This window comes from Mytilus galloprovincialis, chromosome 5 (genome assembly GCF_965363235.1).
Source record: "Mytilus galloprovincialis chromosome 5, xbMytGall1.hap1.1, whole genome shotgun sequence".
Lineage (NCBI taxonomy): Eukaryota > Metazoa > Mollusca > Bivalvia > Mytilida > Mytilidae > Mytilus > Mytilus galloprovincialis.
In genome coordinates, this window is record NC_134842.1 from 61,412,764 (window position 1) to 61,425,888 (window position 13,125).

At 31.8% G+C, this 13,125-nt stretch overlaps 1 protein-coding gene across 1 annotated transcript; it reads right to left on the bottom strand.

Annotated features, from left to right (window-relative positions):
* Positions 1-6,410: 6,410 nt before the first annotated feature.
* On the bottom strand, positions 6,411-12,342 carry LOC143076194 (uncharacterized). The gene is made up of 3 exons (XM_076251885.1): positions 8,204-12,342; positions 6,842-7,004; positions 6,411-6,485 (listed from the first exon to the last, which is right to left on the bottom strand). The coding sequence occupies exons 1-2, from the start codon at positions 12,286-12,288 to the stop codon at positions 6,944-6,946; spliced, it is 4,146 nt and encodes a 1,381-aa protein (XP_076108000.1). The 5' UTR covers positions 12,289-12,342; the 3' UTR covers positions 6,411-6,485; positions 6,842-6,943.
* Between the last annotated feature and the right edge of the window lie 783 nt (positions 12,343-13,125).

The window sequence follows — 13,125 nt, forward strand, 5'->3', positions numbered from 1 at the left end:
ATTTGTATATCAAGAAAAAAGTTAATATGATTGGTCGAGAGGGCTTCTGGTAGTGTCTTTAATTCATTTTTTTTTAAGATAAATGATCCTGACAAACTTATTTTTTGTATCAAGTGTGAACAAGATCTTGGTGATACTACATTTTTTTGTACTAACACAATCTGCCTTAAATTAAAATATTTTTTTTTACCTTGCATTAATCTTTAAATGTAAGTGAATTGGTCTAGCAAATACAACAAGTTTAAAATTCCTTAAATGTAAGTGAATTGGTCTAGCAAATACAACAAGTTTAAAATTCCTTTAAAAAGGTTAATTTACGTTTTTTGATTGAGTTAAGCCTTCCAATTGATATTTTATCGTGTGTTTTTCTATGTTGTGATGTTATACTATATATTGTTTCAGAAAAAGGGAGAAGGTTTGGTACCATTAAAACGTTTAATCCCGCTGCAAATGTTTGCACCTGTCCTAAGTTAGGAATCTGATGTACAGTAGCTGTCATTTATACGTGTTTCTTGTTTCTCCTTCTTTTATTTAAATTAGACCGTTGCTTTTCCCGTTGGAATGGTTTTACACTAGTAATTTTAGGGCCCTTTATAGCTTGTTATTCAGTGTGAGCCAAGGCTCTGTGTTTAAGGCCGTACCTTGACCTATAATGGTTTACTTCTATAAATTGTTTTTTAGATGGACAAATGATGGAGAGTTGTCTCATTGGCACTCATGCCACATGTTTCCATATCTCTATATTATTGTACAGTGCGTTTCACTTGTTCCTTAATTTATCTTTATGTTAGAGATGGATTGAAATTAACAAATGTTGAGCAGGATATGCCAAACCTTCGAGAAAATCCCAGAAATTGCTCATTCTTGAATAAGCATTTGACAATGTTTGATACAAGTTTCATAAAAATCTAGCAATAATGGTACATGTGGGAGCCTACCTCGAATTCGCCGTTTTAATGTTGTTTTATTCGAATTTGAAGCGTACAGGTCACGTAATAACCTCTAGTTTGTAAGTTTTCATTTGTATGACGTCACGTTTACCCATGACGTTTTTGCGCCAAAATCATTCATAAAGTTTCGCGGATTTTTTTTTTATTTGTCAAATTTAGACATTTTTCCAAGTTTTATCGTATTATTTCTTTTTGAAATGCATTAGAATCGGAATAACAGTACTGTAGTTGAAGAGTTGCCACCGTCAATTTTGTCTCCGCTACGCATCGCCAGTAAAACTGAATTTGCGACCGTCAAATCTACAATTGACGGTGGCAACTCTTCAACTACAGTACTGTTATTCCTTAATTATGCAGGTGACAATTGCCATTCAAATAGAACTAAACAATATCATATGTAAGGATGTTCAATATTTTCTTAATATACAAGGTTAGAATTCAGCATATCAAATTAAAGACTAACATTAATTATATTTTTCATGTTAGAAATCAGACAAAATTTATCCTTTATTAAAATAAGAATGTTTCCATAGAACACGGATGCCCCCCTCGTACTATCATTTTCTATATTCATTGGACCGTGAAAATGGGGTAAAAACTTAATTCGGCATTAAATTTAGAAAAATCATATCATCATGATCATAGGGAACATGTATACTAAGTTTCAATTTGATTGGATATCATCTTAATCAAAAACTATTTATACCAAAAAATTTAACCGGAAGCAAGACATACAGACGAATGGACGGACAAACCAGAAAACACAATGCCCCTTCTACTGTCATTGGTGGGGCATAAAAAAGTTTAATTTTGGACACTTTTGACCTCAATTTTGACTAATTTGACAACAGGGCCCAAAATCCAAACACATATAGATTCGGCATATCAAAGAACCCCAATAGTTCAATTTTTTATGAAATTAAACAAAGTTTAATATTGTACCCTGCTTAGGACCAACCTGAAAACTGGGCCCATAATAAAAAATTTAAATACTTATTTAGACTCAGCATATCAAAGAACCCAAAGAATTCAATTTTTATTAAAATCAAGCTAAGTTTAATTTTGTATACTTTTTATCTAAATAAAGACCAATTTGAAAACAGGACCAACAATTAAAAATCTAAATACACATTCAGATTTGTCATATCAAAGAACCCCAATAATTCATTATTTTTTTATTTCACGCAAAGTTTAATTTTGGACCCCAATTTGGACCAATTTGAAAACAGGGCCTATAATAAAAAATCTACATACATGTTAAGATTCATTATATCAAAGAACCCAAAAAATCAAGAATATTTTTTGTTAAAATCAAACTAAGTTTAATTTTGGACACTTAGGACCTTAATGTATCCCAGTTTGAAAACAGAACCAAATATTTAAAATAAAATCTAAATACACATTTAGATTCGTCATATCAAAGAACCCCAATAATTCAAATTTTATTTATATCACGCACAGTTTAATTTTGAACCAACTTGAAAACTGGGCCCATAATAAAAAATCTAAATACATGTATAGATTCAGTTTATCAAAGAACCCCAAAAAATCAAGAATATTTTTTGTTACAATCAACATGATCAAACTAAGTTTCACTTTAGACACTTTGGACCTTTATGTAGACCATTTTGAAAACAGGACCAAATATTAAAAAACTAAATACACAGAGAGATTTGGCATATTAAAGAATTCTTATAATTCAATTTTTGATAAAATCAAACAAATCTTAATTTTGGACCCTAGCTTTGGATCTCAATGTGGACCAATTAAAAACGGGGCTCAAAATCAAAAACATTGTACTCGGTTAGATTCAGCATATTGAAGAACCTAAAAAATTCAAGAATAAAACCCAATTGAAATTGGTCAAGAAATAAACAATTTAGACCCTTTTGACCTCAATATAGATCAGTTTGAAATCTGGGCCTAAATCAAAGTTAAACTCAGTGTATTAAAGAACCCCAAAGAAGTATAAAGTCTTGATTTAAACCTTATTAAATTGATCTGGAAACAAGCATTTCATATAAAGAAGTATTAGAAAAGTACTAATGATTTTTACCTAAAAAGTTAGGGTCATTACCTCCAAAATCAATCCCAACATTCCTTATTTTCAGGAGACAGCATGCTGAGGTCTTCCTTTTTCAACTTCATTGAAGTGAAACAGAAATTTTAAAATAAAAACAGGACACAGATGAAGTGACTCTCATTTATATATTACATTTGTACTTAATACAATGTTGTAAGATGTTTGTCAAAGCTTTTGCTGCATGTACAGTACTAATATTGTGATAACCATAGTTTCGCAATAAAATTTGTGTTTGATGCTGCCCTACATGACAGAGACCATACATGGAACAACTAATGCTGACTAGTAAGGAGCTTCTGGTCTTACTTTTTGTTTTATATGAGAGGTCGTATTAATATTGCAATAGAGCTTTTTTTTTAAATAATTGAAAGTTTTTTTTTTATCTTGTGTTCAACTGTTGGATGCTGCTTCTCATGTGGGTTCTTTCTGTTTGTCTTGGGCCAAATGACACATTGTTTGTAAGAGAACTTTTTTTTATAAATTTAAGCCATAATTATTTGAAGATATACAGATAAATAAGTGTATTCATTTTCTAATGTTATATGTTTGTGATAATATTAATTTCCATGAATATGAAGATATCTGGATGCCAGGATACAATTCTTCTGAAAATGTTTTTTAACCTTTTTTATTTGGTTATATTGTTCTTAAATGTGTTATGATTACAGTGACTAACTTACCTTATCAAAGGTAGATAAATTTGTCTTTCTCGTGCGAAGTGTATAGTTACACTGCTCATCTTCCTCATCTGTCATGTCTGTTGTAACCACTAATTTTGACTACAATATAGAAAAGGCAAGTTTGTTGACTTAAATATGATTTTTGTAAAAACAATGTATTTTTTCTTATACAAATCTACTCCTACATGTCCTAAACAAGAGGCTCTCAAGAGCCTGAATCGCTCACCTTAATTTTTTTGCTTAAATCTTCCATCAATGATTACTTTGGGTTTTAAATTTATATAAATGGTTCTGTCATATCTTCTTCAAAAGCAAAAACAAGAGTGGACACACTGAAATGTCTCGTTTGTCTCATGTTCATAATATAATTTATGATGAAAGTATAAAAAAAATATTGTATACCCCAAGCATTACATTATTGCTGTTTACAGTTTATCTACTTCTATAATAATATTCAAGATAATAACCAAAAACAGCAAAATTTCCTTAAAATTACCAATTCAGGGGCGGCAACCCAACAACGGGTTGTACAATTCATCTGAAAATTTCAGGGCAGATATATCTTGACCTGATAAACAATTTTACCCCTGTCAGATTTGCTCTAAATGCTTTGGTTTTTGAGTTATAAGCTAAAAACTGCATTTTACCCCTATGATCTATTTTTAGCCATGGTAGCCATCTTGGTTGGTTAGCCGGGTCACCGGACACAATTTTTAAACTAGATACCCTAATGATGATTTTGGCCATGTTTGGTTAAATTTGGCCCAGTAGTTTCAGAGGAGAAGATTTTTGTAAAAGACAAAAGGTTTAGAAATATACTAAAATCTAGTCAGAGATGTCGGTAACATGAAAGAATCTTGAGTAACAGGACAACGGTAACAGGACAGAGTTGGTAATAGAAGGATTTTTTTGCTTTATTTTATAGTTTAAGAAAAATACATAATTTCAGATTGGTCACAATTGGAAGATAACAGGCAGATTTTTCAGTATTGTGTTTTGTCACCTACTTTCAAAATAAAAAAATAAAGTAGACATTTCATGGAAACAAATTATATTTTTTGAAAATTTATGATCAGTAGGGCTTAAATCTTCCAACACATAGTAAATAATGTACCAGATTATTGAATAATTTCCAATGAAACAGGGTTGCCCACATTTTCTCCTTTTCCACCCTTGTCCAAAATTGCATAAATTTTGGTTTAAACCCTTTTCCCTGAGTTAAAACTAAAACACATTCTGAAAGTAAATTGGTTTTGGAAGATAATTAGCATCTAACACATTACTATTTCCAATATATTAGTGGAAATAAATAATGTATAACTTGTTGGACATGTAACGGACATAAAATGTGACGTAAAGTTTTCATTTTGCTAGGAAATTGACCTCTTCTTCACAGTATTTTTTTTTTAATCAGTTAAGATTTTCATGTGTTACATATATTAACATTATACAAGTTGAATTTATGCCAGATTCTTTAAAAAAAACATGTTTTTAATTACTGCTGTTGCTAATGTGACAGAGACAAAAATTAGTAACGTTAGCAACATTTGGACATGTCACATTAGCAACAACATCTTTAAAAGTTAAAATGTATGCATACAGTAATGTTTATCTTTGCCTGTAGTTATACTATTATATATATTCTGGTTAATAGTTTCTTAATATACAGAATGTAATTGTCTTAATATCAAATGTCAAACTAGAAACCAATTCACAGTACCCCGGTTGTAACATTAGCAACACCTTCTTCAGTTATACTTTAAGAAAATTCCCGTTCTTGTTGATATCTTTTTCAGTTACCCAGATAATCATGTCAAAATGATTAGAGTACCAAAAAGAACCCTTCCTTGTAGTAGATGAACCAACCAACCAGATTTAATGGATGCATTAATATTAATTATTGCATAAATTCCATTAGAAGCCAAGTGCATATATGGACTAGAACAAGTTAAATATTATTAAACTGACCCAGACATACTATACTAACTGTTTTGCCTATATTTCTGAGCCGACCTTTGCTCTTATTAAAAGATGCTGTATGCTTGGAGGACAAGAGGCACAGTATACACATTTTAATGTCTATTGTTTTATCCGAAATTGGAGTAAACCTGAAACCAAAAGCACTAAATACTAGTTACTAAAAGGCAGGATATTGATTCTTTTTGAAGTATTAAAGCTATGTTTCCCATGTCAAGAGGCAAATACCAATTTTAATTAAACCTGCAACCAAAAACACAAAATACTAGTAGCTAAAATGCCAGATATTGATTCTTTATGAAGTATAAACTAAGTTATCCATGTCAAGAGGCAAATACCAATTTTAATTAAACCTGCAACCAAAAGCACTAAATACTAGTAGCTAAAAGGCCAGATATTGATTCTAGATGAAGTATAAACTGTTATCCATGTCAAGAGGCAAATACCAATTTTAATTAAACCTGCAACCAAAAGCACTAAATACTAGTAGCTAAAAGGCCAGATATTGATTCTAGATGAAGTATTACTGAGATTTGCCATGTCATGTCTGGCCAGAAAAATCAAACAAGAAATTAATAAACAATTTCAAATCAGTTTGCACATATATAGTGAGTACTGATATGCAATAGTGATCAATGCCTCAACACCTTGTTTTGTCAATTAAATCATGATCCGATGATAGATGCATCAGCATCTTGCATTCAAAATCTCAAATACTGCTGAAGCTTAAAATTAATTTAATGTTTTAATTTAACAGTCATTTTCTGTCTCCCGGTTTCTTCTGGAGGACTTCATCTGAAAGAAAATAAATTGAAAATATTACTGCTTATAATATATATGATTATGAAAAAAAAAATGTTTTACTATTATTTTAGGACTTTTCTTCAAATTTACATCACTCTTAATGGGATTTTTTCTGAATGCTTAAAGTATGGTTTTAAAAATTTTGTTGTCATTATTAGTTTTAGCTGAAACGGTAACCATGTTTTTTTACTGATTACCCTAGATAATGCTAAGGTACACTTGAAAATCAAATTGACAATTTCTTGGTAATTATTTCTGTGAACAATGACTTTTATGCCAACTAGATATATATATATGGTAGCTTAAATGTGATATAAAGCCCTTCAAAGAAACAGATTATAAATTACCTTTGAATATATATAAAAGTAAACGCCCCTCCATTATTATCTCTGGTGGTTTAAGTTTTTGTATAATATCATGTTCAGCTATGATGTACTTTAATGTTCCCTCTATCCACCTTCTATTACATCTAGTAGATGCATAATAAAAAATCCATGGCCATTCAGACACCTGAAACAAGATTTAAAAATAATGACAAGTGACTTCTCAATACACAAATGATACATGTAGATGAAATCAATGAAATAACAGAACACTGTAAATATTATTTTTTAATTGTAGCTTGAATCATGTGTTTTTTTTTCATGTATTCTGACATTTAACAAAGAATATCTTGTGTCATTAAGTATAAATCTAAATTTTCGTACAATGAACATATCTTTCTTAGTTTAAAGATAACACATATTTTATTAATAAATTGTTGATATAAATCAAGAAATGTATGTACATATCTTCACAAACAAAAAATTAAACATAACCTGACCTAAACTTCAAAATGATAGCTTTAAAAATAATGACCGATTTTTTTTTCTTCAAATGTACCAATCAAGCAGTCATTGAAAATTGAAAAGCATTTAAAGATTTTCCAAGTTAAGACCCTGTTTTTTCAATAAATATATCCCATTTCTATTTGTTCTTGATCTATATAGCATTTCACTGGAGAAATCTAAGTCAGGTTAGATAAAGAATGAAAAATCCAAGAAAATAAAACAAGAGGCTCTCAAGAGCCTGAATCGCTCACCTTCAATTTTTTTATGAAATGGTATATAAAACACAAACTTTATTCTAGATACCCTAGGGATCATTCAGCTTAAGTTTGGTTGGAATTAGTTCAGTAGTTTCAGAGGAGAAGATCTTTGAAATAGTTTACACCGGACAGACAGACGGACGACGACGACGACGGACGACGACGGACGCCAAGTGATGGCAAAAGCTCACATTTCCTTTTAGGAAAGGTGAGCTAAAAAATAACATCAACAATTTGATGAAATTGATAACTTACAACTGCTGGGTATACATTATTTCCAAATCTGACAGCCAGATAATCCCCAGTTTTAAAAGTTCTGTTTTAAATAACATTTACCTTGTTTATAAATTATTAACCATAAACTATTTGATAAATTATTGTCATATTGTATTGGCTGTTTTTTTAAATTCTTCTTCATTTAAAGCAATGTAATAATTAGAAATTACAAGTTATAAATCTATATATTTTTAAATATAGATTCTGGTGATAATAATCTTTAAGTTAAAAAAAGTATCCAAAACGTTATCATAATTATTTAAGTACAAATGTAGTAATTGTGAGGGGAAAAAACGCTTTGACTAGAAAAATTAATAATTTAACATCAAATGTAATTCACTTATACCTTGATTTCTCTGCTACAGTTGTCTCTAATGCACTATTATCCATAACATCTACATCAGACTTGACTTCATCATCTGATTTGACTTCTGACTTTTCATCACCTATGTTTGCTTGGCTACATAAAACTTCAGACTTGACTGGCACCACCTTGACTTCATCATCTGATTTGACTTCTGACTTTTCATCACCTATGTTTGCTTGGCTACTTAAAACTTCAAACTTGACTGGCACCGACTTGACTACATCATCTGATTTGACTACTGACTTTTCATCACCTATGTTTGCTTGGCTACTTAAAACTTCAAACTTGACTGGCACTGACTTGACTACATCATCTGATTTGACTTCTGACTTTTCATCACCTATGTTTGCTTGGCTACTTAAAACTTCAAACTTGACTGGCACCGACTTGACTACATCATCTGATTTGACTTCTGACTTTTCATTAACTATGTTTGCTTGGCTACTTAAAACTTCAAACTTGACTGGCACTGACTTGACTACATCATCTGATTTGACTACTGACTTTTCATCACCTATGTTTGCTTGGCTACTTAAAACTTCAAACTTGACTGGCACTGACTTGACTACATCATCTGATTTGACTTCTGACTTTTCATCACCTATGTTTGCTTGGCTACTTAAAACTTCAAACTTGACTGGCACCGACTTGACTACATCATCTGATTTGACTTCTGACTTTTCATTAACTATGTTTGCTTGGCTACTTAAAACTTCAAACTTGACTGGCACTGACTTGACTACATCTTCTGATTTGACTTCTGACTTTTCATCACCTATATTTGCTTGGCTACTTAAAACTTCAAACTTGACTACATCATCTGATTTGACTTTTGACTTTTCATCACCTATGTTTGCTTGGCTACTTAAAACTTCAAACTTGACTGGCACCGACTTGACTACATCATCTGATTTGACTTCTGACTTTTCATCACCTATGTTTGCTTGGCTACTTAAAACTTCAAACTTGACTGGCACCGACTTGACTACATCATCTGATTTGACTTCTGACTTTTCATCACCTATGTTTGCTTGGCTACTTAAAACTTCAAACTTGACTACATCATCTGATTTGACTTCTGACTTTTCGTCACCTATGTTTGCTTGTCTACATACAACTTCAAACTCGATCGGCATTGACTTGACTACATCATCTGATTTGACTTCTGACTTTTCATCAACTATGTTTGCTTGGCTACTTAAAACTTCAGACATGACATCAATGTCACTATTATCAATGTTCATAAAAACATCATTTTCAAGAAAAGTTTTAATAAAACTGTCATCTTCATTTAAACTAGTATCTGAATCATCAAAGCAAATCAAGGGTTCAGTATTAACTGAGTGTGATTCTTGTCTATGAAGTGGTAAGAGCGGGACAAAATGATTGATGAATCCATCATTTCTAGTTGATGACCACATTACAGCAGCAGAGATAGAATATAAACCTTCTTGTTCTTTCAAGGGAAGAATTCGCCTGTGGAGTACAGTTCTTGGAACAACATCAGTGTGTACATCTGGATAAACAGACATTATTTCACATTTTAATACTGATGAAACTGCGAGAAGTTCCCAAATACCCATCCAGGATCCATTTTTACACGAGTTTAATACCTCTTCTTCATAAAGTCTTCTAATAACATTTCTTGTAAGTCTATCTCCAGGTGTATATTGCTCCAGAAACATTATATATGTATTTAGTAGACAAGAAGCATCCTTCTTGGGAAAACTGTTTCCCTTGATAAGATTTTCATTTTTGAGGTATAATTCTGCATTAATGCACATCTCTACTGTTATTCTTGCTCTAATTTCCTTAAAATTATTTTCATTCCCAAAGACAAGAGTGCTGATGCTTCTGGGAAGACAATTCCCATCCCCGTACACCACCACTGGCAAATAGTTCACAAACTTTGTTGTCTGTAGTCTAAGTTTGGGGAATAAATTTGATGCATCACGGTCAACTACTAAATTATTTGAGACAATATTAGTATCTTCATTTATCACAATTTCAATTTGTTTGAATTCTTCATCTAACTGTGTACATAATGCCAGTAAGATATCATAGTCTGCACACCTTTGCAATTCCTGAAGTTTTAAATCAAAATATTGTTTCCTGTCTATTGCTGTGTGCTCATTTGGTGGTTGTTGTTGTTCTGCTGTCCTCAATGGCACACTTTGTTTTACTACCTTTGGTTTTGAAGATACTGTTTCATTCTTTTTCCTTATTGATGTTTTCTTTTCTTGTGGAACAACAGGTACCTTTGGTTTTGATGATGCTGTTTCCTTCTTTTTCTTAATTGCTGTTTTCTTTTCTTGTGGAACAACAGGTACTTTTGGTTTTGATGATGCTGTTTCCTTCTTTTTCTTAATTGTTGTTTTCTTTTCCTTGACTTTCAATTTTGCATTTTCTTTGTTTTCACTGTTTTTATTTCCCTGTATAATTGTCTTCCTCTTTGATTCTTTAACATCTTTACCTTCATTTTGGATCTTTATTCTTTCAATATCTGTATAGTCAGAATTTATACATCTTTCATAGTCCCGTTTTAAACATTGTTCACAAAAACATGACACCTTCTTAATGTTAAGTGCACCTTGTGTTTGAGGATCATTGTTAACTTGATGTATCTGTCTTATTCCTTTAATGGGTTTAACAGTGTCTTCTTTAGAATGTTCGATAATGTTTTTATCAACTAGGAAAAAATCTCTCTTCGATCCTGGTTCATCAAAAACAATATGCTCACAGCACCAATTATACATGTCTGTAGCATTTGTTATAATTGCTCGTCTTCCTATTACAACTGAGTCCACTGCTTTATTAACAGCAGCAACCTCTCCATCAGATTCACTTTTGCCGTGTTCACTCCCAAAATAATGACGCTGTATAACAACATTTTCTTGTGCTAATTTGGCAAAAGTGTGCCTACTTTTATACTGTCCAGCACAACCATCAGAAAAAATTATCAATTCCTTGTAGGGTATAGATTTTTCATCCAAAAATTCAAGAGTTTTGTTTTGAAAATACTCGACTGCTTTTGAGTCGTGTGTAGTATCATCACTCAGAAATACTAAAGAATGTCTTACAATCAGTTCTGGCACATCATTGGAGTGATAAAATAAAACTATAGGATGTATTGTAATCTGAGCTGCAGCAAAATATGCTGATTTAATTTCATCTTGATATCTCACTACTCTATTTCTTCCGAAATCCATTACCATTAAAATATTATCTTTAGGAAGATTATCTTTTATCGTGTTAAACTGGAACTGTTGCCAATCAGCAGTAAATACATGTTTAACAAGGGATGTTCCTTGTGTTGGTTTTTCAACGTCTTCCTGCAATTCCTCTAGACATTGATGAACATTTCCTTCTTTCTGTACCAAACATTTCCTTATTTTACCATCACTTCCCATTTTTCTCTCCCAATGGTTCCAGGACAGCTTACGTATTTGTTCTTGATCTGTATTTAAATCACGATAATGTTGTACAATATTACAATGTTTCTCGTGTGAACTACACATTTCACAAATGCCATAAATGCATTTACTTTGGTGAAATCTCCTTGCATCAGGTTTTCTACATAATAAAAAGTTGACTAGCTCTTTTTCATTTCTTGGACTTTTGTGATGAGAGAAAGCTCTGTTTAGGCATGTAAGTTTGTATTTAATGTTAAAACATGTAGGACAAACACACACATTCCACTGAGTTTTTGTCAATAGTCGGACACATTTTGGCTTTAATGATATAAATTTAGAAAAGCTCAATTTAATAGTAGGATTCTCATCTCTGAAGGTTTTAAATGCAGCTGTTAATGTCATTTGTAGAGAATAACCAGGCCCATATTTTGTAGTATATCTCTTCTGTGGTAGAACTCTGGCTGTTCTTAGGAAAAATGACTTCACCAAGTTTTCTTTTGTTTTCGAAAATTTATCCTTCCTTGTTTTTCTAGGTTGTATCTTCAGGTTCTTCAATGCTTTCCTGACTATGTTTTTTCTATCATAACTTTTCAGATATCTGAGAGTATTTCTATCTAAAAGATCCTTAGTAAATGCCATGTTTCTACGCATAAATATGCTTGCATACTTTTTTTCTTTCTGTATCAGTTGTTCGTATATTGCATCCTTTTTATACGACCGCAAATTTTGAAAAAATTTTCGTCGTATATTGCTATCACGTTGGCGTCGGCGTCGTCGTCGTCGTCGTCGTCGTCCGGCGTCCGAATACTTTTAGTTTTCGCACTCTAACTTTAGTAAAAGTGAATGGAAATCTATGAAATTTTAACACAAGGTTTATGACCACAAAAGGAAGGTTGGTATTGATTTTGGGAGTTTTGGTCCCAACATTTTAGGAATTAGGGGCCAAAAAGGGCCCAAATAAGCATTTTCTTGGTTTTCGCACTATAACTTTAGTTTAAGTTAATAGAAATCTATGAAATTTTGACACAAGGTTTATGACCACAAAAGAACGGTTGGGATTGATTTTGGGAGTTTTGGTCTCAACAGTTTAGGAATTAGGGGCCAAAAAAGGGCCCAAATAAGCATTATTCTTGGTTTTCGCACAATAACATTAGTTTAAGTAAATAGAAATCAATGAAATTTAAACACAATGTAAATGACTACAAAAGGAAGGTTGGTATTGATTTTGGGAGTTTAGGTCCCAACAGTTTAGGAATTAGGGGCCAAAAAGGGACCCAAATAAGCATTTTTCTTGGTTTTCGCACCATAACGTTAGTATAAGTAAATAGAAATCTATGAAATTTAAACACAAGGTTTATGACCATAAAAGAAAGGTTGGGTTTGATTTTGGGAGTTTTGGTCCCAACATAATAAGGGGCCCAAAGGGTCCAAAATTAAACTTTTGTTTGATTTCATCAAAATTGAATAATTGGGGTTCTTTGATATGCC